At 40.0% G+C, this 27,871-nt stretch overlaps 1 protein-coding gene across 1 annotated transcript in view; it reads left to right on the top strand.

The window, feature by feature from the left end:
* The window catches only part of LOC119731137, a 60,315-nt gene that overhangs the window by 8,565 nt on the left and 23,879 nt on the right, over positions 1-27,871 (top strand). Inside the window, exons 8-27 of the mRNA XM_038204166.1 lie at positions 672-806; positions 4,127-4,311; positions 5,400-5,604; positions 5,925-6,121; positions 7,043-7,103; positions 7,327-7,542; positions 9,828-10,006; positions 15,669-15,766; positions 16,681-16,903; positions 17,555-17,695; positions 18,610-18,785; positions 20,214-20,383; positions 21,497-21,711; positions 22,075-22,215; positions 22,881-23,068; positions 23,923-24,076; positions 24,247-24,410; positions 25,329-25,391; positions 26,321-26,420; positions 26,880-27,059. Coding sequence (XP_038060094.1) covers positions 672-806; positions 4,127-4,311; positions 5,400-5,604; positions 5,925-6,121; positions 7,043-7,103; positions 7,327-7,542; positions 9,828-10,006; positions 15,669-15,766; positions 16,681-16,903; positions 17,555-17,695; positions 18,610-18,785; positions 20,214-20,383; positions 21,497-21,711; positions 22,075-22,215; positions 22,881-23,068; positions 23,923-24,076; positions 24,247-24,410; positions 25,329-25,391; positions 26,321-26,420; positions 26,880-27,059 — 3,191 coding nt within the window. The remainder of the gene's footprint in view (positions 1-671; positions 807-4,126; positions 4,312-5,399; positions 5,605-5,924; positions 6,122-7,042; positions 7,104-7,326; positions 7,543-9,827; positions 10,007-15,668; positions 15,767-16,680; positions 16,904-17,554; positions 17,696-18,609; positions 18,786-20,213; positions 20,384-21,496; positions 21,712-22,074; positions 22,216-22,880; positions 23,069-23,922; positions 24,077-24,246; positions 24,411-25,328; positions 25,392-26,320; positions 26,421-26,879; positions 27,060-27,871) is intronic.

The following is a 27,871-nucleotide window of genomic DNA, read 5'->3' on the forward strand; positions in this document are numbered from 1 at the left end:
TCACATTTCATTTTAATCCCAAGGGATTTGCGCAGTAATCAGCTGGTTTCCTTACCGCGGGATACCTTTGAAGGTGTCAGCATACAGCAAATGTAAGTTGTCGTCCGTTGCCAGACACATGTAGGCCTATACCCACTTTAGCTCCCCCCCCCCCCGCAATGCAACCTCTGTCAAGGAAGGAGTACATATCCAACAAGCCAGCCCTCCTTTACACTTTTTCAATGTCAAGAAAATGTTGGAGTAATCACCAACCTTTGGGAGTCAGGTTGGCGTAGCGGTACTTTCCTCGCCTTCCACCGCTGTGACCCGGGTTTGAATCCCGCCCGGGCCAATATGTGGATTGGGTTTTCAGTCCCTGCCTGATTCCGTGGTTTTCCTCAGAATACTCTTCTGGGCTTTTCCTCCCACATCTAAAACTGTAATTTCTTCACATTGTCTTCTCTTTACTGGGACCCATGGGAGATCAGTGGATTCCACTGAATGGGCTACCCAGTTAATATAAGAAATAAAATAAGAAAAAAAAACTTCTCCTTCTCGTCTAACATTATTTCCCGCCCATCCAAGCGTGGATATTTGAAAATATAGTTACAATAGTCATCGATGTGTGAAGATGAACATCAGTTATATTCCAGATTCACGCAATCATAAGTTGAGTTTCTTTTGTTATACAGTCGTTTGGATGACAACAGATTGACCATTGTTCCAGACTTCTCTGCCTTGAGACTGATGATACTGCGCCTCAATGGTAATCTTATTGCATTCATACCAGATGACGCATTTGCCGAACAATCAGCACTGCAAGAGCTGTAAGTACGATATTGGTGCAGACGTTGACGGGTTTTCTATCTGAATATCCAAATTTATATCATTTAATATGTATTACTCACTTTTTTTGGAAAACTACGGAGGTATGCTAAGCCGGGCTTATGAATGTATGTTCAGGCGTCTTTGCGGAAATGATGTGCCTTTCACATTTAAAAAGGTATTCATCTCATTATTTATACGTATTAGATATCTTCAGGAAAACCTAATCACGGAAGTACAAGGTGCTGTTCTGGAACCTTTAACAAGCCTTGAGATCCTGTAAGTTTGGGCGTAATTAAATATTTCTATATTTATAAATTAAGTAACAATTAAGTGTTTCTATGGATGACTGGTCATTCTATTCAGTGTATCAAGACCAACAGGAGTTGTGAACTTTTCCTGGCAAATAGAAAAGTATATCAGGGAACAAAACAGAAAGCCCAAAACCCATTCAGTACAAGGTTATATAACCTTGGGAAAATATCACGGAACAAAGCACTTAGCCTGTACACCCAAGACAAACACATTGATGCGTGTACAGCTTCATTGATAGTTGTGCCTGCAACAAGGCAGCAGCATTTTGTACTTGACAGAACCCAAAATGTTCACCCGCCGCCGGCGGCCGCACCGTCCACTTTTCAAAAAAGCGTTATTACAATAAGCATCACCTGGCGATTCACAATGCAGTGCGCCACCAAGAGTTTGCCACGCAGAGTTCATTTTCCCCCGTGCATTGTGGGAGATGGTCGACAAATTCGCAGCGCGGGACATTTGAAATTGTTCGTTTTTCCAGTCAGTTGTTTCGTAAGCGTATGATTTGAAAATCTGTTTGCCCCCTTTCTTTTCATTTTATCAATATGGCGTTTTTGGTAAGGCGGCAGAACGCCATGCCCCAATCTGTGACAAGGTATCTCAAGTTGTCTACTGATACGAATTTAAATGGGCCATGTTTTGTCGACCGTTAACTTGAAAAATGGACTCTCCGCGGCAAACTCTTGGTGGCGCACTGCATTGTGAATCGCCCGAATTTCAAACTTACTTATTTGGTATTAAAATAATGACCAAGAAAGACATAAATGTTAACATAATATCGCTACATGATTTTAAAATCGAGCACAAAGACATTCAATGGATAAGGCAGAAAAAAAACCACCAAATGTTTTCCGAACCGACAGTGAATTGGTACTGTTAATATGTCACAAATCATCTCACCTTTATTTCTAGAAACCTCGCCAATAATCAACTGTTCTTCTGGCCGATGTATTCAGGCATGCAGAATCTATTATGTCTGTAAGTTACTGTTTGTTTGTTACTGGTGTAATTAATATAGAACCTGAATTAGTGGCGCGCTTATGCGCCTATCAAATGTTTCCCCACCCCTCCCCCCAGGTCCGATGTCGGGATTTGGTCACGTTTTTCATGACCCAGGGTGGAGATTTTGGTCACTCAAATTACATTGTTAACATTGGCGTACTAATGGAAAGGAAATCACTAGTGCGCCCCATGTATGTAAGTTGGGGCATGGTCGGGAATTGTCACTTCAATTTTGCCCGAGGGGTGGGGATTTTGTCACTTCAAAAGTGACAATCCCCACGTCTTGGGTGGGGCAGCCCGGGAGGAGAGGGGTGGGGAAACAATTGATAGGCGCATTACGGACCCCTTAAATAGGAACATTAACCAGCAAACATTTTAAAATTTGCAATAATTTTTGGTACCTTGATTTTTAAAAAGAATAACACCCTCGAAAAAGGCCTTGGTAAAATTGCTACGCATCTGTATTTATGGAAACTTGAAAAATGCCTGACGTGCCAAAAATGACTTTTCACTTCCAAAAATCCAAAATACATGTCTACTTTTGGAACTCGGTGTACTCGTACAAAGATGAACACTTATGAAGTGATTTTGTGGCGGTCATTTGGTGAAAACTGAAAATTATATAGGACATTAAAATGTCTGTTAGGGTGACCATTGTTTTAAAATAAAGGACTCATTAGCATGTTCACACACACAAATCGAAAATGACCGCTAATAAGGACTGCATTCAATCCAGCCCGACTAAATCTACAACCCATCGGCTGTAGGTAGGTCATTATACATTTTCGTTCCCACGCAAGTTCACGATGTGAAACCAAACGTGATCGAACGAGGAGACATTGGAACGAAAACGCCGGATGAGAAAGGGCTTAAGTAAAATTCGTTTTGACCCATTTCCCAGATATTTCTTATTTCCCTTTTTTTATGAATACCAAGATAAAATTTCAACATGAATGTATCTTGGGTTAATTATTGGTAGGAATCATTCTGTCAAAAGTTATGGCAAGAAAAATGGTAACCTAGTGTAAAATGCCCGTAGGCGGGTCGCGTGAGGGGTCTGAAAGCTTGCCGCGTGACCTTTTACTTTCAGACTTTTTTATGAACTTAATTTAGTCACGTTTGCGTTTTGCGGGAAACTTAATACTCCTGGAGTGTTTCATAAGAACGGGGCAGAATCCGCCCCACTGCCAATAGGTGACAGAAACTCGCTTTTAGGGTTATCCTTGCGGCAGGTATATCTTTCTATTTATGAAACTATAAGATTTGAAGCTTTGCATGGTGGGGTATCGGTATCGTTTCGGTTTGCGGTAACACCATGTGGTAATAACTACTGCTTAGAAGATATTAGTTCTGAAAAGAACTTGTCCTGCTTTTTATCAACTTTGCTAAGTAGTTTGTTTTGTTCTGATAAAAACAGTCCTGCTGTAAGTTCTAAACGAACTTGTCATTTATGAAACTATTACATATACATATACATATATTACATATACATATATTTATATCATTTTTTCTTTGACTCCCAGAAATTTATCTGAAAACAACATCCAAGCTTTTGGCCAGGAAGCGTTTTTTTCTCTCCAATCTGCAAACAAAGTGTAAGTTTTAGATTCTATTTTACCCAAGCTCCACTATTAAACATCAGGATGTGATATGTGCTGGAATGTCAAGGGTCTTCATGATTTCATTACAGAATTTTGAAGTCACATTGTCCTCTCCATAACATCAAAAGTGAACTAAAAACTATTCCAACTTTGCATGTATATACACGAATTCATTGTGACTTATGTAAATAGATTAATGCTCATTGTGATGTTTGAATTGCCTGCATTTGAAAGCTTCTTTATTTTACTGATTTGCCTTAGATAACTTTCGGTTATGTCACATGCAAAATTAATTTCAGAGTTTTATAATGTGATGACTTTATGAGAAAGATTAGTATCGCAATGTGCTTTGGAATCATCTCTCATCTCGGCGTCTGTAACATTTAACGCATCTTTCGTTTGTCCAGGTTACTAGGCGGAAACCCACTGGGTTGTACGTGTAACACAATATCATCACTGTCGCACATTGCTAACAGCGTATCGTCAGCCGTGTGCGCCATGCCCACCGCAACCAGCGGAATAGAGCTTACCAGCGAATACATCCAGGACATTCTCAATTCAAGAAGCCGTGACGTCCATCTTTTTCAATGTGGTACGTGTATGAATATATCACATGCGGGCAGTTACATATTGATTTTGAATATGGCTTCATTATTATATAGTTATTTGTCAGTCTCTTCATTTTTTTTTCTCTCAAATGAACCACAAAGGGTTACGAGTTTGTGGTTCCTGACTAGCGCCCCTCGAACAAAGATAATGACTAAATGGGGAACCGCCAACATACAGCTGGATAGCTCAGCTGGTAGAGCACCGAACGGTTTTCTGGAGGTCGCAGGTTCAAACCCCGCTACAGTCACTGTCTTTGTTTAAGTTTTGAAAATTAGAATGTTGAATATTGAGTCCTGAGACAGTTCAGCTAAGATACCGTGTTCTCAAATTATAAACGAGGAAGATATGGGTTAATAATAGAAACGAATGATTGGTTCATAGAGTTGAGTGTTAGACTGGTTACCTGCCCTAGAAATGAGTCCCGAATACGTTAAGAGGTTTTCCTCCTAATATAAATTATATGCAGGACTGCCTTAGGTCTGATTCCCGCCTTCTGAATACAAAATACAGCGATAATTTCATTGCAAACCAGATTATGGCAAAATGGCAACAAGTTGAACCACTAACGTGCAATATGTCTGTGTTGATGAGCTTCAATTTTCGCTGCATTCTAAAGTTTTTCTGGCAGCTATCAATTAAGAGACGGGCACTAACTTTTAGTATTTTAATATATCATGCCTATGCGGACGAAATGCTCGAAAGTTGCCTTCGTGGAGTCACTGGCGATCGTGTCTACTCGTTATAGTATACAATGAGGGCTTTATTTTGTTCAAATGTCATCCATGCACGTTGTTGTTTATGTTGCTTACGCGCAGAGATGATCCAACCAACGACGGGAACTAGCTACCGGTCCCCATGTATTAAGGGGGCAGGGGCAGGGAAACATACAGTGAACGTCGTTATACGGGAGCATTAATGTTAATATATTATTGTCAGACATCTTTTATCCTTGTTTGTTGATATTTGTTGTTTATATAATGCTATATATAATGTCCGTCATGGTTTAATTGGTTTCATAATTGGTTTCATAATAATTACTTTCGTAATGTGAAGCCCTCTTTGATATTTCAGGACCGTATGGCGTACAAGCAAAGAGCCCCGTCCCTGGTGAAATACTGCTCAAATGGACAGCGCCCTCAATGCTTAACTTCTATTTGACTGAAGCTGGTTGGATCAATACTACAGCCATCCCAGTCAATATAAGCGCAGTCAATATAACCGATGTGCCGGTCAATATAACAGAGAGTCAGCATGCAGACACCTTCAGTGATGAGTGGTAAGCTATAGGAATGTAGCATCAGTCAAATGACGGTGGTAGCTCGCGTTACGCAACAAGATTAAAGCAACATGCTTTTACAGTGAACATTTATTATATCCGATGACTTAATTCTTTGCTTTTACATCAATTGAAGTCGCAGCTATAACTGTTTCCACGTTTTATTATTGCAAATAATTAACCAATCCAACAACAATTAAAATCTAATTCATTGATACAAGAGATACTCTTATTCCATGAACATTGCTATGGACGATGCCAAAGCAGACACTGTCATTTGGTGCCAAAGACTACAACAGCCCATTGTTTCGCACGCACAGGTTGTATGAGATTCTCTGCAGTAGTCATAGTGCTCCATCGGTGCGTAAGATCACTAATGAGACACAGATAGTTTTGTCAAATCATGATGGAGTTGTATATGGGGGCGAGTACACCTGCCAAGTCATGCTATCGGTCAGTGGTTATACCAGCGCGCCGGATGAGTTTGTTACCGTCGTCGTCGACAAATATCTACTTGGTAAGTTGGCTTTCCAAAAGTATTTAATGAAGTACCGTGGACTCGGTAAGGATTTCATTTTCAGAAGTGGATGGATTTTGGGATAGTATTTATAGCAAATATTGTTACACTGACCTGTTTAAAGTTTTGTGTTCGTAGATGATGGAAAATCAAGAATAATCCTGTTCTTGTAATCTGGTTGCCTGACCCTACTTCAGACGAAATGGACCTATTTATAGACGTCGGGGAAGGGTCAGGTCAAAGAACCAGACTAGATGGCTTGCACCCGTTCATGGATTGTAAACAAAATGTGGACTAACTAAATTTGGTAAATTGGCGGCACACAACTAGTGCCATGATTTCACAAGATGCTTGAGGTTCTCATTCACTTAGAGTCAAGTAAGGTGTTTCTAAATAATTTAGTAGTTTTGTTTAATGTTTGCAAACGTTGTATAATACTTTTAACAAAAAGACAAAAGATAGAAAGTGACTTGAACACAATTGCTACTTAAACGACCTTATAGTATATTGGACTATCGTATTCGATATAGGCCTATGATTTTTTATGCATCGAGATACCTATGAAACTCCAAAACAGTACGATTCTTCTCAAGAAATTCAACAGGACATACTTATAATATGAGTGAAAAGAAGCGTTTGTTTATGGTGTAAATCGAGGACACACACGTGGAACATCATTGATGAATCGAGGACTGGAACCAAATCGAGGACGACCTCGATTAGAAAACGTGTACAAAACCAATGAGAGTATAAACAAAGGAAAAGGGAAGAGGACAATAGAAAATCCTCGAGTTACACCATAAACAAACGTGTTGTAGGACGTGTGTGGGTATACTTGAAATTGTCCGATCATAAACCCGTGAAACATATTGAGATTTGATACGCACTGTCTCACAGGTGGCATTATATCTTTTCACACAGATGATTTAACGCAGAATGAAACATCGGACATCGTTCTCAACATCACCTATCGAGATTTTAGGTAAATACCAGTTTTATTGAAACGAAGTATTTTGACCTTCTTTTCTTTGACGATTAGCAAAGATCGCCGTGTTTTTTGTTTTTGTTTTAAGACAAAAAATCCTTCCAGTTAAGCCATGAGAAAAAAATACACTAAAAGTGTCATGTATTTGAATTTAGATATTAATTTTTAATTAAGGGTATGTATTGAAATCTTCAAAGTCTGGTCGTCATTTCCTCTCCAGCATAGAAAACATCGACTTCAACGCTGTGGAGAAAGCACCAGTCTCCAAGCCAACGTACATGCTATCACCATACCGAACCTGGCTGGCTCTATCAAACAATTCGTCCGATAGTATGATTGAGTCCTGGTTCCGTGATGATTCTTCCATCAATTCGGTCCACGAGGGCAAGCTGGTCCTGTCAACGACCAACACCACAAATGATCACCAAGTGTTTCGGTAGGACTTGCATTGCCCTGTGCAATCTATACACTTCATTGGCAAATTAAATCTCAAAGTCATAAGCAGCGACCATTTTGAAAAATAAAATTTCATGAGTCATTGGATAAGCACTTTGCCAATACGTACATGTACAATGAACCTTCTTTTGTGACTGATTTCATAAAGGGGCCATTTTTTTTTAAAATTAATAGCTTATTTTACACCAACACTTACTTTGAATGGAATGTCGAAAAGGGTCACATTCGCCTGGAGATATACCAACAATTAAAGGCTTCTATATCAAAATGCTACTTGAACAGTCTGGTCACATAAAAGCCACATAACATCCTATATATACTTAATCGAGACTATATTGAAAAAAAAATCATGTTTGTTTGCATCATGTTTGTTTGCCTTACCTTAACATATGTACAGCAAATAACGCCATCGAGTTATGAGTCAACTCTGTAAATGTCAGTCAAGCACCGCTGATGATATACAATGTAACAAGGAAGTGATTATTCGCAACGCCTTCGAATAAAAACTAATGTGTAACTTTATCAAGACTAGCTCACCAACGCGTCAGTCAGTCCTTAAAAATGGAGCCGCTGCAATGGCTCGATTTTCAAGGACTGACATTTTTCAAACCCTTATTCCTTGGTGCAATAATTACATGAAAAGGGCAATTTGTTTTCAAGGTAAAGGCGTGTACACGAGTTAATATTTATATCCACAATGCGGTATAAATTTGTATACTGTAGTGCAAATAAACTGTACTCTTTAAGGTTGAGCAATATTCTTCTATTGAGCTGGACAAGTTTCTCCGAATATATCATGCCCGCGAAGTGAATCCTGAAAGGGCAAAATTTGGCAACTGAATATGTATGAGTTATTATAGTAAAACAAATACAACATGGTTTATTTCGGGTGGATAGGCCTATTATTGGAAGTTGACAAACTAGTTCGCTTGCTTCGCCTCGGGAATTAGTTTGTAAACCTGCAATACCTCGGGGAGCTAATATCAACTATCCACCCTCAAACCATGTTATATTTGTATAATATCGTTATAGCTAACCCTCAAACCATGTTATATTTGTATAATATCGTTATAGCTAACCCTCAAACCATGTTATATTTGTATAATATCGTTATAGCAAAATTTGAGTTAAGTCTGCCCTTGTCGTTAATCTCTCAAGTGAGTTCTGTTCCTCTCGGTTGCAGCTTTTTCTCCGAGTCATTTTTTCCTGTGGATGGACTTGGCTTCGGAACACAAGGACAGCGAGATTGCACCAATCAGCTGCATAATTTTGGGTAAGATGATCAAGGGAAAAAATGGTATGGCAGGGGTGTGGTTAATTGTCGACTGCATGCATTCACATTGTGAATATGAATCGCAAGTTTAGGAGATGTAACATTTGACAATACCATCGAAAAATCCCGTCCGAGCCGGTTGTATAGCTTAAAGGGAATATACATCATTTGCTTTTGTTGTAGGTTTCAGAAATGGATGGATTTGGGAGGTTAGTATTTTATAGCAAATATTGTTAAACTGACTTTTTGACGTTTTGGGTTCGTAGATGCTATAAAAACCAATGAAAAACAATCATTTTCCTGTAGTCTGGCTCCCTGACTCCATTTAAGATGAAACTGAGCATTATATAGACGTTGGCGAATTATAAGGTCAGAGAACCAGGCTGGCTGGCTTGTACCCATTCACAGGTGTGTCATCGATTGCAAACAAATACAGAATTAAAACTAAATATGGTCGATTGGGGCAAGTATTTGAAAAAAGCCAGGTTTTTCAAACGCTGTTCGGCCGACCAGTGTTAGAAATTGATACAAAATACCACTTTTCTTGAAACTGACAGTACACCAGGTGCCATGATTTTACAGGATGCTTTAGACTGTCATTCACTAACAGTCCAGCAGGATATTTCCTAATAATTTGGTAGATTTATTTTTTGAGGTTTGCAAATGTCGTATTTTCCCTTCAAGTGAGAGAGATCGATGTGAATTCACACACCATTTTTTTTCATGTTCACATCCCCTCAATTACTTCTGTCTTGCAATATCGAATATCAGAGCTAGGAGGTTGACATGCAGGTTCAACATATTTTATGTTTGGTTCATTGGGACATCAAATGATGTCTATTATCCTTGGCGAGGCTGTGATACCAGACAGTCATCAGACTCAAATGTCAAAACTGCTAAAAAAAAAATTGTCAGGTCAAACTAAACGACCAAAATATGAAACACAACTTTTTTGCGAATATAACTATTTAATTTGGTACTATATTGTTTAGTTTCACGAGCGCCATCCACACTTGCATCAACTTCACCGGGTCCGAGACGATAGTCCTTGGCGGAGGCGAGGAAGTCTGGCTGTATGTCAATACAATTCTGCTGATGGAACTACACAGCGATCCAACAGGAACAACTACCCCTTGCAAGAGAACCGAGCTGGTTGGAGCGTCGGAATACGGTATGGATGCATGACAAAATATTCACAATTTCTCTCATCGTCTTGTTTTATTTTTCAATTACAATACATGTATAAGTTTCATTTGGACCATTGGAGATTGATTTCTTGAAGTTAAGATGAAGTCAGCATGCATTGCTGTCTTGCAATTATTCTAGGTAAAGTTTATATGTAATTTGAAAATCCATTTTATATAGATTATAGTTTTATACATCTTGTATTTCTTGAGTTGTTCATCGGAAAACGAGTTGTTTATTTTTGTTCAAAAGTGCAGCATCGGCTGGTCTTGCATTTTAATATTCTTTCAGTAGAGGGCGAGCCACATAAATAGTGGTCTCGAAAATTATCTGCCACCAAACTCGTTGGGGGGGGGGGGGGGCAACAACTCTAGAAATACAAAGTGTATTAAATTGAATTTTCGTGTAGTGATTTGTCATTATGTTTAACATTACGAGATGTAATTTCATAAGAAACCGTCAACCAATGAAGCTATATTGACCGTAACAATACAGTGTTTTGAGCGCGACAAATGCAATCCGAATGAAAGTCAATGCTGATTTTTCCCGTGTAAAACACTAAATTGTTACGACCATATCATTTGTATTGTCGGACTGTTTCTCGTGATTTTCAATACACCTCTTGACACACATCATGGAAAATCAGTCAACGAAAATTCAGTTTAATACATCTTGTATTTCTTGAGTTGGAAAACGAGTTGTTTATATTTGTTCAATAGTGCAGCATCGGCTGGTCTCGCACTTCAATATTCTTTCAGTAGAGGGCGAGCCACATAAATAGTGGTCTCGAAAATTATCTGCCACCAAACTCGTTTGGGGGGCAACAACTCCAGTAATACAAAGTGTATTAAATTGAATTTTCGTGTAGTGCTTTGTCATTATGTTTAACATTACGAGATGTAATTTCATAAGAAACCGTCAACCAATGAAGCAATATTGACCGTAACAATACAGTGTTTTGAGCGCAACAAATGCAACCCGAATGAAAGCCAATGTGGATTTTTCGCGTGTAAAACACTAAATTGTTACGACCATATCATTTTTATTGTCGGACTGTTTCTCGTGATATTCAATACACCTCTTACACACATCATGGAAAATCAGTCCACGAAAATTCAGTTTAATACATCTTGTATTTCTTGAGTTATTCATCGGAAAACGAGTTGTTCATTTCTGTTCAATACTGCAGCATCGTCTGGGCTCGCACTTGAATATTCTTTCAGTAGAGAGCGCGCCACATAAATAGTGGTCTCGATAATTATCTGCCACCAAACTCGTTTGGGGGCAACAACTCTAGAAATACAAAGTGTATTAAATTGAATTTTCGTGTAGTGATTTGTCATTATGTTTAACATTACGAGATGTAATTTCATAAGAAACCGTCAACCAATGAAGCTTTATTAACCGTAACAATACAGTGTTTTGAGCGCAACAAATGCAATCCGAATGAAAGTCAATGTGGAATTTTTCGCTTGTAAAACACTAAATTGTTACGACCATATCATTTTTATTGTCGGACCGTTTCTCGTGATATTCAATACACCTCTAACCCACATCATGGAAAATCAGTCCACGAAAATTCAGTTTAATACATCTTGTATTTTTTGAGTTATTCATCGGAAAACAAGTTGTTTATTTTTGTTCATTAGTGCAGCATCGGCTGATCCCGCACTTTAATATTCTTTCAGTAGAGGGCTAGCCATATAAATAGGGGTCTCGAAAATTATCTGCCACCAAACTCGTTTGGGGGGCAACTACTCCAGAAATACGAAATTTATTAAATTGAATTTTCGTGTAGTGATTTGTCATCATGTTAAACATTACGAGATTTTATTTCATAAGAAACCGTCAACCAATGAAGCTATATTGACCGTAACAATACAGTGTTTTGAGCGCAACAAATGCAATCCGAATGAAAGTCAATGTGGATTTTTCGCGTCTAAAACACTTAATTGTTACGACCATATCATTTTTATTGTCGGGCTGTTTCTCGTGATATTCAATACACCTCTTACACACATCATGGAAAATCAGTCCACGAAAATTCAGTTTAATACATTTTGTATTTCTTGAGTTAATCATCGGAAAACGAGTTGTTTATTTTTGTTCATTAGTGCAGCATCGGCTGGTCTCGCACTTTAATATTCTTTCAGTAGAGGGCGAGCCACATAAATAGTGGTCTCGAAAATTATCTGCCACCAAACTCGTTTTTTTTTGGGGGGGGGGGCAACAACTCCAGAAATACAAAATGTATTAAATTGAATTTTCATGTAGTGATTTGTCATGATGTTTAACATTACGAGATGTAATTTCATAAGAAACCGTCAAGCAATGAAGCTATATTGACCGTAACAATACAGTGTTTTGAGCGCGACAAATTGAATCCGAATGAAAGTCAATGTGGATTTTTCGCGTGTAAAACACTAAATTGTTACGACCATATCATTTGTATTGACGTACTGTTTTTTTTTGAGTTTCAATATCCCCTTTTACACACATCATTGAAAATCAGTCCACGAAAATTCAGTTTAATACATCTTGTATTTTTTTAGTTGTTCATCGGAAAACTTGTTGTTTATTTTTGTTCAATAGTGCAGCATCGGCTGGTCTCGAACTTTAATATTCTTTCAGTACAGGGCGAGCCACATAAATAGTGGTCTCGAAAATTATCTGCCACCAAACTCGTTTGGGGGACAACAACTCCAGAAATACAAAATGTATTAAATTGAATTTTCGTGTTGTGAATTGTCATTATGTTTAACATTACGAAATTTAATTTCATAAGAAACCGTCAATCAATGAAGCTAAATTGACCGTAACAATACAGTGTTTTGAGCGCGACAAATGCAATCCGAATGAAAGTCAATGTGGATTTTTCGCGTGTAAAACACTAAAATGTTACGACCATATCATTTTTATTGTCGCGCTGTTTCTCATGATATTCAATACACCTGTTACACACATCATGGAAAATCAGTCCAGGAAAATTCAGTTTAATACATCTTGTATTTCTTGAGTTATTTATCGGAAAACGAGTTGTGCATTTCTGTTCCCTAGTGCAGCATCGGCTGGTCTCGCACTTAAATATTCTTTCAGTAGAGGGCGCGCCACATACATAGTGGTCTCGAAAATTATCTGCCACCAAACGCGTTGGGGGGGGGGGGGGGAGCAACAACTCAGAAATACAAAGTGTATTAAATTGAATTTTCGTGTAGTGATTTGTCATTATGTTTAACATTACGAGATGTAATTTCATAAGAAACCGTCAACCAATGAAGCTATATTGACCGTAACAATACAGTGTTTTGAGCGCAACAAATGCAATCCGAATGAAAGTCAATGTGGATTTTTCGCGTGTAAAACACTAAATTGTTACGACCATATCATTTTTATTGTCTGGCTGTTTCTCGTGATATTCAATACACCTCTTACACACATCATGGAAAATCAGTCTACGAAAATTCAGTTTAATACATCTTGTATTTCTTGAGTTATTCATCGGAAAACGAGTTGTTTATTTTTGTTCCCTAGTGCAGCATCGGCTGGTCTCGCACTTTAATATTCTTTCAGTAGAGGGCGAGCCACATAAATAGAGGTCTCGAAAATTATCTGCCACCAAACTCGTTTGGGGTGGGGGGGGGGTCAACAACTTCGGAAATACAAAATGTATTAAATTGAATTTTCGTGTAGTGATTTGTCATTATGTTTAACATTACCAGATTCAATTTCATATAAAACGGTCAACCAATGAAGCTATATTGACCATAACAATAGAGTGTTTTCAGCGCGACAAATGCAATCCGAATAAAAGTCAATGTGGATTTTTCGCGTGTAAAACACTTAATTGTTACGACCATATCATTTTTATTGTCGGACTGTTTCTCGTGATATTCAATACACCTCTTACAGACATCATGGAAAATCAGTCTACGAAAATTCAGTTTAATACATCTTGTATTTCTTGAGTTATTCATCGGAAAACGAGTTGTTGATTTTGTTCAATAGTGCAGCATCGGCTGGTCTCGCACTTTAATATTCTTTCAGTAGAGGGCGAGCCACATAAATAGAGGTCTCGAAAATTATCTGCCACCAAACTCGTTTGGGGGGCAACAACTCCAGAAATACAAAGTGTATTAAATTGAATTTTCGTGTAGTGATTTGTCATGATATTTAACATTACGAGATGTAATTTCATAAGAAACCGTCAACCAATGAAGCTTTATTAACCTAACAATACAGTGTTTTGAGCGCAACAAATGTAATCCGAATGAAAGTCAATGTGGATTTTTCGCATGTAAAACACTAAATTGTTACGACCATATCATTTTTATTGTCGTGCTGTTTCTCGTGATATTCAATACACCTCTTACATACATCATGGAAAATCAGTCCACGGAAATTCAGTTTAATACATCTTGTATTTCTTGAGTTATTCATCGGAAAACGAGTTGTTCATTTCTGTTCAATAGTGCAGCATCGGCTGGTCTCGCACTTTTATATTCTTTCAGTAGAGGGCGCGCCACATAAATAGTGGTCTCGAAAATTATCTGCCAACAAACTCGTTTGGGGGACAACAACTCCAGAAAAACAGAGTGTACTAAATTGAATTTTCGTGTGGTGATTTGTCATGATGTTTAACATTACGAGATGTAATTTCATAAGAAACCGTCAACCAATGAAGCTGTATTAACCGTAACAATACAGTGATTTGAGCGCAACAAATGCAATCCGAATGAAAGTCAATGTGGATTTTTGGCGTGTAAAACACTAAATTGTTACGACCATATCATGTTTATTGTCGTGCTGTTTCTCATGATATTCAATACACCTGTTACACACATCATGGAAAATCAGTCCAGGAAAATTCAGTTTAATACATCTTGTATTTCTTGAGTTATTCATCGGAAAACGAGTTGTGCATTTCTGTTCCCTAGTGCAGCATCGGCTGGTCTCGCACTTTAATATTCTTTCAGTAGAGGGCGAGCCACATAAATAGTGGTCTCGAAAATTATCTGCCACCAAACGCGTTGGGGTGGGGGGAGCAACAACTCAGAAATACAAAGTGTATTAAATTGAATTTTCGTGTAGTGATTTGTCATTATGTTTAACATTACGAGATGTAATTTCATAAGAAACCGTCAATCAATGAAGCTAAATTGACCGTAACAATACAGTGTTTTGAGCACGACAAAGGCAGGCATGCCCCATACCACCAAACATGAGTCTGTATTGCATCGTCCTAAATTGACACTACACTGGCACAGCTGCGTTTTGCGTCACATCGGGCAGTACGCGCGACGCACGTGCCAATCTCCATATAGGGAGTTCTATACGACTTCTCGCAAGATCGACATACCATAATATAGCTAGAGGGTTTTCCCCCGAAAAACATGGCTATAATTGAATAAAATCGTTGGAAATTAAACATATTTGACTTGTTTTGACTTTTGGACCGAAAAGTTCAGATTTTTTTGACCGAAAAGGTATTTATGAATGGGTTCGGCTCGGGTAATTATCTGTGCATCCAGACTCCAATCGGTCTCATACAAAGCATTTAAAAACGGCCAAGCACATATTTGTTCCCTTATGGAAGTGAAGCAACCCACCATATATAATTGTCATTTTTGTCTGTGTTCTCATATTTATAGGCGAGGGTTTCATTGTTCCGGAGTTAGGAACTCTTATCGATGGTGAATGCCTAGTGACAGATATATGGTCCGATGAGAAGATTGACGTCAATCTGAAGGCAAGTAACAGGCACCTTATTCACTTTAGGTTTATATAAAGATATGTTTTTATTTAGGATATTTGCAACAAATTGTTCCGTTAATTTCTTTCAATTGCGTAAGTAGCTTTACCTTTTATAGGCGCCCTCTATTGACAGATTGCACGTACCGGTGTAAAAGGTAATTCTGTCCCCCGGTAAAAGTGTCCGGGGGGACAGAATTACCTAGGTAAAAGTGTTCTCCCTTGCCCATAAATTCTGTCCCCATCCAGGTAATTCTATCCCCTCCAGGTAATTCTGTCCCCCAGGTTTTTTTGTCCCCCTCTTTTGAAATCCGGAAGGTTATTGTTTTGATGAATTCACTCTACAAGGTATACATTTTGGACTTTTAGTCTGCCCTTCATGAATATAAAAAATATTTAATTTAGTCTATTGGATGATACGTGAACACAATGTTTTGATTCGGAGTACGGTGAAGTCTATCGTGATTCTACCGCGATAGGTCAACACAGCGGCGATGCATGGCGATGGCCCTCGTCTCATTGATAGTATGATACAACGTCTCCTTGGATTGGTCTGTGTTCCCATCATAGCGCGTAACGAAATTTCCTATTGGACGAATTTCCATTGTAGAGGGAGACGCATATGTACACATGTTATAATCACTGCCTCAAATCTTGCAGCATGTACTGGCGCGTGCGACACGCTGCTGCTCTCAGTACATACTGCATGGGGACACATTTACCAGGGGGACACTTTCACCGTTGGGCAGGGGGACATTTTTATCTGGAGGGGGACAAATTTACCTAGGTAAAAGTGTCCCCCGGACACATTTACCGGGTCACGAGCCGGTAAATGTGTCGGGGGGGGGGGCACATTTACCAGGGGGGACAGAATTACCTGTCACACCGGCTTATCAACTCTCACACTCACAGATTGGTGACCTGTATCGCTTGGATATTTTCCACACGGAGCGCAACCCATGCTCGTCAGCCTTCTTCCTTCAAGTTGGAGGAGTCAGGTTCGATAATGATTGCCGACCCATCGATTATACCTTCTACGCTGCCGAAGATCTGCGCGTTGGTGACGTCATCGGTTCTTTCGCAGTTTCAGATGCCTTATCAACAGGATATGTCCACCAAGTGACAATTTTGAATGGTATGATGAATTCTGCTAACATAACCAATGCTGCTAACAAGTTTAATATTGATTTGTTTTTGCCATCCTTATTTCCTTCCATAATTGTCGGGTGGCTTGGGTGGCTTGTGCGTAAAGCGCTCGCCTCTCACCAGGGTGACCACGGTTCGAATCCTGGCCGCGGATCGCATGTGAGTAGAGTTGTGCGTTGGTTCTCTCCTGTGCCACGATGGTTTTTCTCCGGGCCCTCCGGTTTTCCTCCCTCCGGAAGAATCAAACACTTTCGTTCTCAGGCTGTGCTCCGTGGTCATATATGGGTCGTTGTGGCCGGTAGCCATAGGCGCCTTCACGTGCCAGCGGCCCGACCACGTTGTAGCCGCGTCCTTCGCAATTCAGCATACCAGCTGCGAGTAAGGATGATTAGCCTCCCAAATTATTATTATTATTATTATAATTGAAAGATTATTTGATCTGATAAATAGGGCTAACATTTTTTTTTTTTTTTTACGGTTGGTATCGATGGTTATTAATTCTTAAGTGTAGAAAACGCTCATCGTGTTCTGAGCCGACCATCCCATGTTGTATCAGTGACATTTCATACACATTCATCCCTTTATAAAACTCGTCTTTTGCTTAGTAGTGTTTTGTGAGGTTGTTTTATTATTGTTGCAGTGGACGAGGCCCAACAGTTTACCGTGGCTAATTACAGCGATGAGGATACCAGTACAGCAAGCCCGTCCTCTACTGATGCCCCACTAATCCAGACGGTGCTGGGCCATCACTTCTTTCCATGTAACCGCTCATCCCAACAAGGCATGTTCTTAGGACTGACTTATTTTCAATTTCGAATCTTACTTGTTGCGTGACATTTTAATACGTTTTTATCGAACACTTAAAAAAAGCTACGCTTAGCGATGTACCTTTACCTGTGTTAAAAGCAGTTTTTGTACAATATTTAGAAGACCAATAATTGAAAAGAGTGTAAAAAGGCCAATTGTAAACAGACGGTAACTTTACCCTGAACGGATAGATATTTGTTTAAGTTCAAAGCCTCTTTTAACTGTGCAAGATATTCATAGCGTAAGAAGATATGTAACGTTAAACCAGACCTTAACGGCGACTACGCAAAACCTAATAAGTTAATTGGCCCACCTAATTTTTCCCACGGCGGCGTGAAACGCAAAATGGGCTTGCGCTCGCTATGTTGGTGGGTTGGTAGGTGGGGAGGTGGGTTTGAGGGTTGGTGGACTGCTGGGCACTTTACTCGGCACATTCTATCCAGTGTATAAGCCTTTTCGGAGTTCCAACTGCACATTCGTAACCTGTGACAACGCGCATTATTTGTCTCAAATGACCTTTGACAACATCGCGCCACTGACTTTACAAAAAGGCTGTTTGTGCATTGTGGGTACTGTCAAAGGTCATTTGAGACCAACAATGTTCGTTGTCACAGGTTACGAATGCGCGCAGTTGGAACTCCGAAAAGGCTTATTATACTGTGTCCATGCCACGCGTGTAACACAGCTTTGCAAGTGGATTTTTGTGTGACACTGATGCGCATGCGTCTATTTTGCATAGATCACGCCCCATTACTCTCGAGCTGCCATAACCCGTCTCCACGCATACCCACCGTGGGCTGTACCACTTTGTACTTATTCTCTCTTTTTTTCGGACCAAGTGCAAATTCCCTGTGATGTTTTTAAATTATGAATATTAAATTGTTGCAGTTCTCGCAGACACAGAAGAATCGTCCACCAGCAGTGAACTCAGTAACATCCACACCGACCGTGCCATCCTCCTCCTATCCAGGCCATTGGATTACGAAGTTACACACTCGTATCATCTGAGGTTAAAGATAGTGGATGCTTTTGCCAGAACCAAGGAATGGTTCGTAGTTATCAAGGTAATACGTTTTTCTTAGTGAGTAGTGTAACACAATGTAATTTTGAATTCAAAGTGGAACAGTTATTAGTTGGAACTATATCGAGGATCAATACATTAATCTCTCGATAGGCTCAAATTATACAATATCACATTCTCAAAGGTTCCGAAAAAAATCAATGTTGGTAATTTAACTACAGGCGAGTGAAATACTTGTGGAACAAGGTATTAAAGATCAATCCGGGCAGGCTATCAATTCTACTAGGATAGCCATCAGTGGCTAAGCATTGTGCTAGGTATTGTTCAGATAATCCGTCATGGGGCAGTTGCATTGTGCAATAGCGCTATTGGTTTCTCCATTGAAGGGGGCCTCATGAGTGTAGAGCAATCCAGTGCCCAGACTCGTATTTAGACCCAAAAGCAACTCCCTGGGCATATTCGAGACCTGTTCTCGAGTGACCCGTGAATAGTGTTCTCGGGCTGCCGATAACGAACGCCCAAGTGCGTATTGTGTGCAGCTGGGCGAATATTCAAGATGACAGCCGCCATTTTAAAAGGGAAACTAATGACCTTACGAAAATAGTTTATATCGAACAGCTCTAACAATTGGCAAAGACAAGCCCACTCTATGAATTCGTACAATTTTGTGTATATAATTTTTTAGTATTTCTGCTCCTATATTGAATGTGTGATTTCAATTTTATGCACAAAAATGAACGCAAGTTGCTGTAGAATCCGCCATCTTTGTTCTTGACGTTCTCCAACTACTCCCCATGCAGTATTAGTGAGGAGTGAAAACCTTGTTCACGAACACCGTTAATAATATCGGAGCCTTATATGGCGCACGTATCTACCAACAATTAGGTACTCAAGGCGCTGGAAAATATGTCTATTAATAAAGAAAGGTAAATAAAGTTTATGAGAAATATGAGACCCAGTATGTAGCACTTTTTAAGGGTTTACAAGGTGCTGCGGCGCATATATTGCAGCCACTGCCAGAAACAGCGGGGCAAACCCTTCTTATCTTAGCGATAAGTGTTACTGGGTTCTTTAACGTGCATTACACAACACACGGGACTACGGCTTTACGTCCCATCCGAAGGACAGAGCAATAATAGTAAAGTGCCTTGCTCAAGAGCACAAGCACCATGTTCCCACGGTCAGGATTCGAACCCATGTACCACGGCACACAAGTAAGCATTGGACCACAGCACCCCAATGAGCCCGTTCCTGCGTTGGTTGCCGTGTTCATTCAACACGAATACGGGTTTGCGAATACGCCCCTTGTGTATATTGTGTGTGGTTCTTAGGATTCTAACCCAGACTGTTGTGGCGTGGAAGTGCTTTCCTCCATTGATCAAATTTTAGCAGTTATTTCCTCGTCAAGCGGGCGAGGCAGTAGACGATAAAGAACCTCACAACTCCCAACATGTTTTCTTTTTTTTTTAAGATCTACGTTGAAGATGTTAATGACAACTGTCCCGAGTTATCCAATGTTACGCGAAGCTTCTACCCTCTGCCAGTGCTACAGCAAGGACCCATCGGGCGTATCATGGTAGAGGATGCCGACAGTGGAGTCAATAGTCAGATACAACTTCATATCGAGAAAATACAAGAAATGTGAGTACATGCAGTGCTATTGTGCTAATACTTTATACAAATCACTGTTCAATGAACGTGTAGTGTACATTTTGAGGTTTTTATGCGCGGATTCCAGCCCAGCTCTGTCCCATTTGTTTCCATAGAAATTAATGGGAAAAAATGTGACTACCCCCTGCTCCGACACCCAAGCTTTTTTGGTAGTAATAATGTCCGCCTTGCACAAAGTACGTACAGAGCCAGCTTGGTTAGGAGGTATATATACATTATTCTGTGATATAGTATTAATAATCGTCGGATTTGAACAGCGCCCCCATTGAAAGCATGGTACTGCCACTGCAGCCAAAACGAGATATAGTCATATCTCTCAAGTTGCTTTATTTTTGTGCATGATATCATATATCATTACAAATAAACAAAACAAGATACAATAAACACTTGGCATCATGTAATTTGGCCATCTATATGGGTGAAACTACATTTTTTTGGCGTACCGGGCCGATCGACCGACGTTACTTAAATGGCAAACAAAATATGAGAACTATAGAAATAAGATCGGTCTCCACAAAGAAGGCGACGCTATAACATTTCGGTACCCGGATGTAGGCCGGGTTGCGGTTTTTTTCCCCAAATGACATCGGCTTCACACATTCTGATTGGTCCATTACATGCATAGCTAATGCCTTGTTCTGCATAACAAACACACACAATAGGCTTATGTCTTGTGAGAAATGATCCTCACTGTAGCTATTTAAAAGTCAAGACGAGAAAAAGTGAAAAACGCTCACTGAGATTCGAACTCGGATCACCTGATAAGTCCGGACTACTACAAACCAGTCCACGAATCAGCTGCCAATCGTCGGTGATTGAAACACCATTATTCCTTTTTATCAAATGTATTCTCTAAAGCCCTGGACACCATGAATATGCATACCGTAGAGAGAGGGCGCCCTCTTTTGATATTGTCGGATCTCGGTCTTGTTTCTTGATATTGTCGGATCTCGGTCTTGTTTCTTGATGGAATTTGCGGCCGGGTCACGCGGATCACTAAGGGAGCCCATTTAATTTATTAGCAAACTGATTTAATGAGAATGTGTTTGATTCATGAACCAATATCGATTTGACCATTTTCAGACCACTGATCAACGACACCTTCACCGTTGTGCAGTATCAACTGGTTGCTGTAGATGGTGGGATACCTACCCGTGGTGTGGCGGTAGATGTCAATATAACCGTCAGTCAGTCCTGCCTCTACGACGCTATCGGAGATCCTACTCCGCTACGTGTCTATGTCGTCAACACGGGGGACCTCTATCTAAAAATACCGCAGTATTATCTCGACTCAGCTGGTAAAAGTCACTTTTTTTTAATGTAATAGTTCCTGTGTCCGATGTTACTTTTTGTCTTTCCCGAGATGAGCATAATAAACACTAAAAAAACTTGAACCCAGCTTATCCAAGCTGCATCAGCATGAAGAAAGTTTGACTGTTTTTTACTCAAATCTAACTAGGTGTTTTTACAGTGTATAGATGCATTTTCAGTAAAATTTGTATACAGACGGGCAGGAATTTGCATTTCGAATTTGCGTAAATGGTAGCACATTCAGTTGACAATTGAAACAGCAACACAGCGATCTACCTAGCCGATACCAAATGCAACAGAAGAGTTTATATCCAGGGTTTAACTGCAGATTTAGTATTTTTCTCTTGAAGATTGTAATGGGCCACTAGGCATGGAGGATGGCTCGATTACAGACCGTATGCTGTCTGCATCCTCATCGGTGGATAAAATACATGAACCCAACAGAGCTCGGCTGAATGGTGTAGCTGACCTGCCCAATTCTATCGGTGCTGGTAGGTTTCTATTAGCCTAGTACACTAATGACCTATTGCTTTAACATAAATATTTTGAATGCTTGTATATCAACGGCGCTATGATTATTATGGTTCTTAACCTTCTGTGACTCTCAAGTGGCAGCCGTTGAAAAACAAGAACAATGCTTTTTAGTTTCGGCAAAGAGTGCAGGATGGTTAATTTTATTTGAGATCCGTACAAAATACTGCATCAGAATATCTTTCATTTCTGTAAATTCGTTTAATCACATGTTTCCTGGTCGCGTTTTCTCATATTAATAAGTCTGAGCCGATGTCAACTTCATGAAAATAATGTCCGCCCACTTCGTACTTTGGCAACAACACAATGAAGATAAATGAACAGATTGTATACATTTCCCCCACAAGCTGCGCACGCCACACGTAAGGGCGCGCGTGTCTGACTTTTGTCGGACATTATTTTTGGTTGCAATGGTACGGCTTCTTAAACATCGAATAACTGGGTTTAACAGATTGTCAAACAATAGCTATAGGAATAAATCGCCAAATTTGGAGGGAAAAAAAATGTAATTGAGTTGTAAAGGTTGGTCCTGAACAAGCGTGTGTTGATCGCATGCAGCTCATTTTTTTAAATATATTATTGGCTTCAGAGCTTTCTTCACCTGATTATGTCCATCCTGTTTTAGGCTGGATTCCCGATCCCTCTGACACTGCTCCGTGGTACCAGGTCAACTTGACTTCACTTCACATCATGTCTGGTCTCCGTACGCAAGGATGCGGCAACCAGGAGGCGTGGATTGAAACCTATAAACTGGCTTACTCCAATGACTCCTTGGATTGGCGATATGTAACAGACAAGGACGGTGCACCTAGGGTAGGCTTTATCTAGCGGTAGTTGAATCAGTGGCATATATAGCAGGCGGGTGAGGGGAGGGCAGAGGAACACTTAACCATCTAGAGACTTGTCCCATAAAGATATGTAACCTATAGGCTAAACCAATCAATGAAAGTGCCAGCACCTCGAAGCTGTAATTAACTAACAGTTATACGTCCGCCGCTTTGAACAATTTTAAGGTAACGAAGCCAAAATAGATCTCTGCCCACAACTTAAATACGCTTCTCAATTTAATACCGTTCTCAGAACGGTCTAGCATTGGTAAAATCCACGAATAGCAACACTGAACACCACTGAAAATGCTTATTAACCAGTGGCATAAATCTGTGCAGGGGACTTTGGAGGAGGCGAACAGGGAACGACCAAAATTAACAAATTGTCCAGCTGTGGCAGTTCGAAAAGTGGGAGGGGGGGGCCTTGCTGGACACCACATGACACACTGGGGCACTGTTCATGATACGTATGTATTTTATGTACATTTCCGCCCCTAAACCTTACATCAAATTGGCGCATTTACATCTTTTTTGGTACTTTGTCAGTGCTATTGAATACATTTTGGTTGTTGGGAAGTTCGCAAAATACCTCAAAATCCGCCGGGGGGGGGATGATCCAATAGGAGATTATATACCCTCCTGGATTTACGCCCCTGCAATTAGCTATGGAATTTAAAACATAAGTTAATGCTGTACAAAATAGTACTTATGAATCCACCATTTGTACGTTTTTACTTGGGCGTGTGTTTCACCTTTGTAAAAAAAAATATTGGTTGCATTAGCTTTCAAATGACCAACACTTCTGATTATTTTCTTTTAAACTCCGTTCCGTTTATACAGCTCTTCCTTGGCAACTCTGACCAGACAGCTGTAGTGGAAGTCACTTTTGGTGAAGTCTATGGTCAGTTCATACGGATACTACCACAATCATGGCATAACCGTGTCGGATTGCGATTTGACATCATTGGCTGCAGATTAAAGAGACGGATTCAGTGTATGTGAATGTAATCTAATCACTTTCGCGTCAGTATTTTTGAAAGCCATATCTGACAACCATCTTCAGCCTTTTACAATTTATCTGTTACACCGAATCCTCCTTCCTGACTATCATACATTTGTGTGCAAACTAAGGATCCAATAACTAAAATCATATTTGTTTTATAGTACTATCTGAATGCCAAAGATGTTTGACTACCTTTTACTGTGATGGAAGCGGGCATCAGCTACCGTGTGGCCGGTGCGTGAAGCCTGAGACTCCGTGTAACATGTCCGTTACTCAGCATTCCTTCGGACATGCAGCGGAGTGCTCGTCATGCCCCGTAGGATGGGTAAATGCCATGTGAATTTGTTTGGTTGTTTTCCTATGTCTATAGGGTGAGTCGAAAGAAAATCGGACCAAATGTGAAAAAAAAAAATATTTAAAGAAATATGGCTCGTTCTATTTTATAAAAAGAACATGGGGAATAAAGTATATGTTATTGACTAGTACCTATATGAACATTTCACTTAATTTGCATACTCTACTCCCAAGTTATGACAATTTCAATAGAAAAATCACAAAATTCAGCTGTCCACCACTGATCATTTACCGTTCTACAAAGTGATGAATCCCCATTAAATACAGTGAAACATGGACGTTTTCCCACCTCCACGAATGAAGAGAAAGTTGCAAAGGAAAGCAGACAAAAATCGCAATCAATATTTCAGAAAAAAGTGGACTAACCCCGTTCCTCATATTCAAAACAAAATCTGTAAAAATAATATTTCAGTCGTGAATGCGTGTGTGTAATCTATAGTTCTCACTCAGCTCAATAGCTTCCAATCAAATTCCACGGAAAGCTTTAAAAAAAAAAATAGGTTCTTCAAGTAAACCATGCATAACTTCTGAAAGTATGGATCTTATATAAGATACTTCATTCAGGAATTTAATTTGATTCCTTTTTACAAAAAAATAAATTATCCAGCCTGAGGTCACTTTCTTTTTAGCCCACCCAGTAATTATGAGCTGTAATTTTGAATTTATTATTTCAAACTTCCATTTATCTCTCATTCCAGATTTCCGATTCCCGTTTTTCGTTTCCCCATTTACCATCTAACTGATTCTCCATTTCCCAAATGCTGATTACCTATTTCCTATATCCTGCTTCAATTTCAAATGTCTAATATCTAAATTGAACGTAATAACTAAAAAAATTCTAAATATACTGATATACTAATACTTTAAATATACTAATATATAATTCCAGCTATGCAAAGATGGATATGCCACTCCCTGCCCTAAATATCATCACGGCAGATGTAACACAACTGTAAGTTCCTTTTCTGTATTATTACATTAAATATATAGGGAATTTTATTAACTTTCCATTAATGTTTCATCAATTTGCAATAATTTTAACAAGGTCTTAATGAAAAACTTTGTTTGGATTATGACCCTTTTCCTGCGTATTGTGAATTTTCTGTTTGAATATCAATCAGTGTTTACAAAACTGAATAGGGGGGATTCTTTCGACATCAATTTTGTCAAGCTTGACATTTTAGTTCCAGGCTCCTCATCGCATGTTAACAGTAAAGATTTCTTGCATACCTGGCACGTTCCAGTGCTTTATATTGATGGTAAGTTTTTTGTTTTTCTCCCTTACTTCTTACCGATTGAGAGGACTTAGGGCCCGTGACCATTCAGCCCCGGTATGAAAAGGGCCCCCCAGTAAGCTCGTCCCCTCCCAAGAAGTCCTCTCGTACCGTCCCAGCTACCAGCCCAGGAGCTGGTCCGGTTGCTAATCAGGAACTCCTCTATCCTGGGGTCTATTGTTTGCAAGTATTGACACATGTAATACATCCCAGAAGAAACCCGCTTGTGGTTTTCATCTCTCAGCGCGAAACAATAGAACACTTTCGTCGGCACAGATCAAAACCCCTGCCATGCGGTTTCGCGCACAATGGGACCGTAAATTACCAAGGCGTTATGGAAGGATGTTATCTTTAATCCGGTAAGTCTGCTATTGTTCTGCTCTGGACATTCTCTAAAGGGCAATAAATTGATGCGCCTGACTGACTTCAAAACTTCTGGTCAGACAGGACCATGTACCAGACGAGACTGGGCTGAAGACCGGACTGGCTTTGGACCGGACGAGGTACCGGGGGGCCCTTTTCATACCAGGGCTGAATGGTCACGGTCCCTTACCTCGGTAACCTTTAGAATCAGAACTGAACCTGTGCATGTCTTGTTCTATGATAGGAGTGTCCAGCTGAGTGCGCACTGTGCGATCCTGGCACCGTGTGCTTCAGAGGGATCCAGTCTATCTGTCCTCCTGGATTCTACTCAGGAGTCCATTCAGGTTTGTCCTCGATTGCTTATCAAGTGGACTGTCATTAGCTTGCAATCAGCAACAGTTTGTCAAAGACACTATTTAACAGGAACATTTTAATTTATTTTCTTTTGAATTTAAAATATTTCTTTCCACGTTTCTTTAGAGAATTTTTTTTTAATATTATGAGAGTCAAGTACATATGCTGGCGGGTTGATTTTATAAGTAATTGTTATGCTCACATAATGCTGTAAATGTTTAATTCCACTGAATACGATCATCTATTTCAATAATTGTATTTCATCATACTGTGGAATTTACGCGCGGGTAGATATAGAGCATACATGGAATTTAGCTCTCGGTTGCAATTGAGTTGCTGGCAACAAAGTCTGCTTTAGACTTGCGTGTTTTGGAATCTACTGCATAGACGTTATACTTAAATGAGAACCATGACCCCAATTTTGCTTTTCTTGTCGTTATTTGAAGAAGAATTCTGCCAAATTTGTCCGCCGGGAACCTTCCAGAACCAGCCAGCCCAAGAGTCTTGCTTGAACTGTCCGGCCGGCTACGGGAGCGCACGCGGCCAAGCTGGCTGTAGTCCGTGTGGTCGTTCAACCTACTCTCTCGGAGATGGCAGTATGTGTCAAGGCTGTACCAGTCAGACATTCTGTGAGTTCTAAAAACTCAAATTGGTGAAACTCGTTCACATTGACAATAGTCAGTTTGAGTAGCTAGTGTAAGGAAAGCATTTGGTTAATTGATTAATTTTGACCCACTGAAATCACTGTTGAATTGATATTTCCAGCAACATTCGTACCGGTATGTTCAGTTACCCCCTAGCTTGGACCTTTATTTCGTGTTATGTTCACTTTACATGATGGGCACTGAATCACTAAATTTGTCTCACTACGCATGTATACTGAAACAAATCTGTGGTTCGACTCATTACTGGAGGTTGAGCTGTAATCTCTGATGACTGCTGTTGAAGCGATTTCCTGTAGGGATGTCGCACTGAGTGCACTGCATACAAGATGTGGAGGTCGCATTGAGCGATACCACGCAGGGCTGTGAAAATAGACAGTGTAGATGGATGCAACAATCGTATCCTCTGGACGTGGGCGTCGCCAGGATTTTTTTTAGAGGGAGGCAAGCACATCCCCCCAAAACACTTGTTCTTTCCCTATATCCTCAATTAAGAATTGTTCGAGGGTTGGCGGGAGGACATTTGCCCACCCCACCCCATTGACACCCCTGCAGACGCCCATTTCGTTAAATGTGCATTAAATGAATTGCAATATGTCTTTACACCTCTTTTTTGTGTTTCCCTCCCCCTTTTCTTCGCTTTTCCGGGGGGGGGGAGGCAAGCGAAATTATCACCATGACTGCCTGCGGCCCCCCGGCGACTCCCCCCCCCCCCCCCCCCCTCGGCGACCCCCCCCTCCCCTCCTCGCGACGCTTCTATAGAGGGACAACCAGGGGAA

The sequence above is a fragment of the Patiria miniata genome, unplaced genomic scaffold, assembly GCF_015706575.1.
Source record: "Patiria miniata isolate m_02_andy unplaced genomic scaffold, ASM1570657v1 HiC_scaffold_1, whole genome shotgun sequence".
NCBI lineage: Eukaryota > Metazoa > Echinodermata > Asteroidea > Valvatida > Asterinidae > Patiria > Patiria miniata.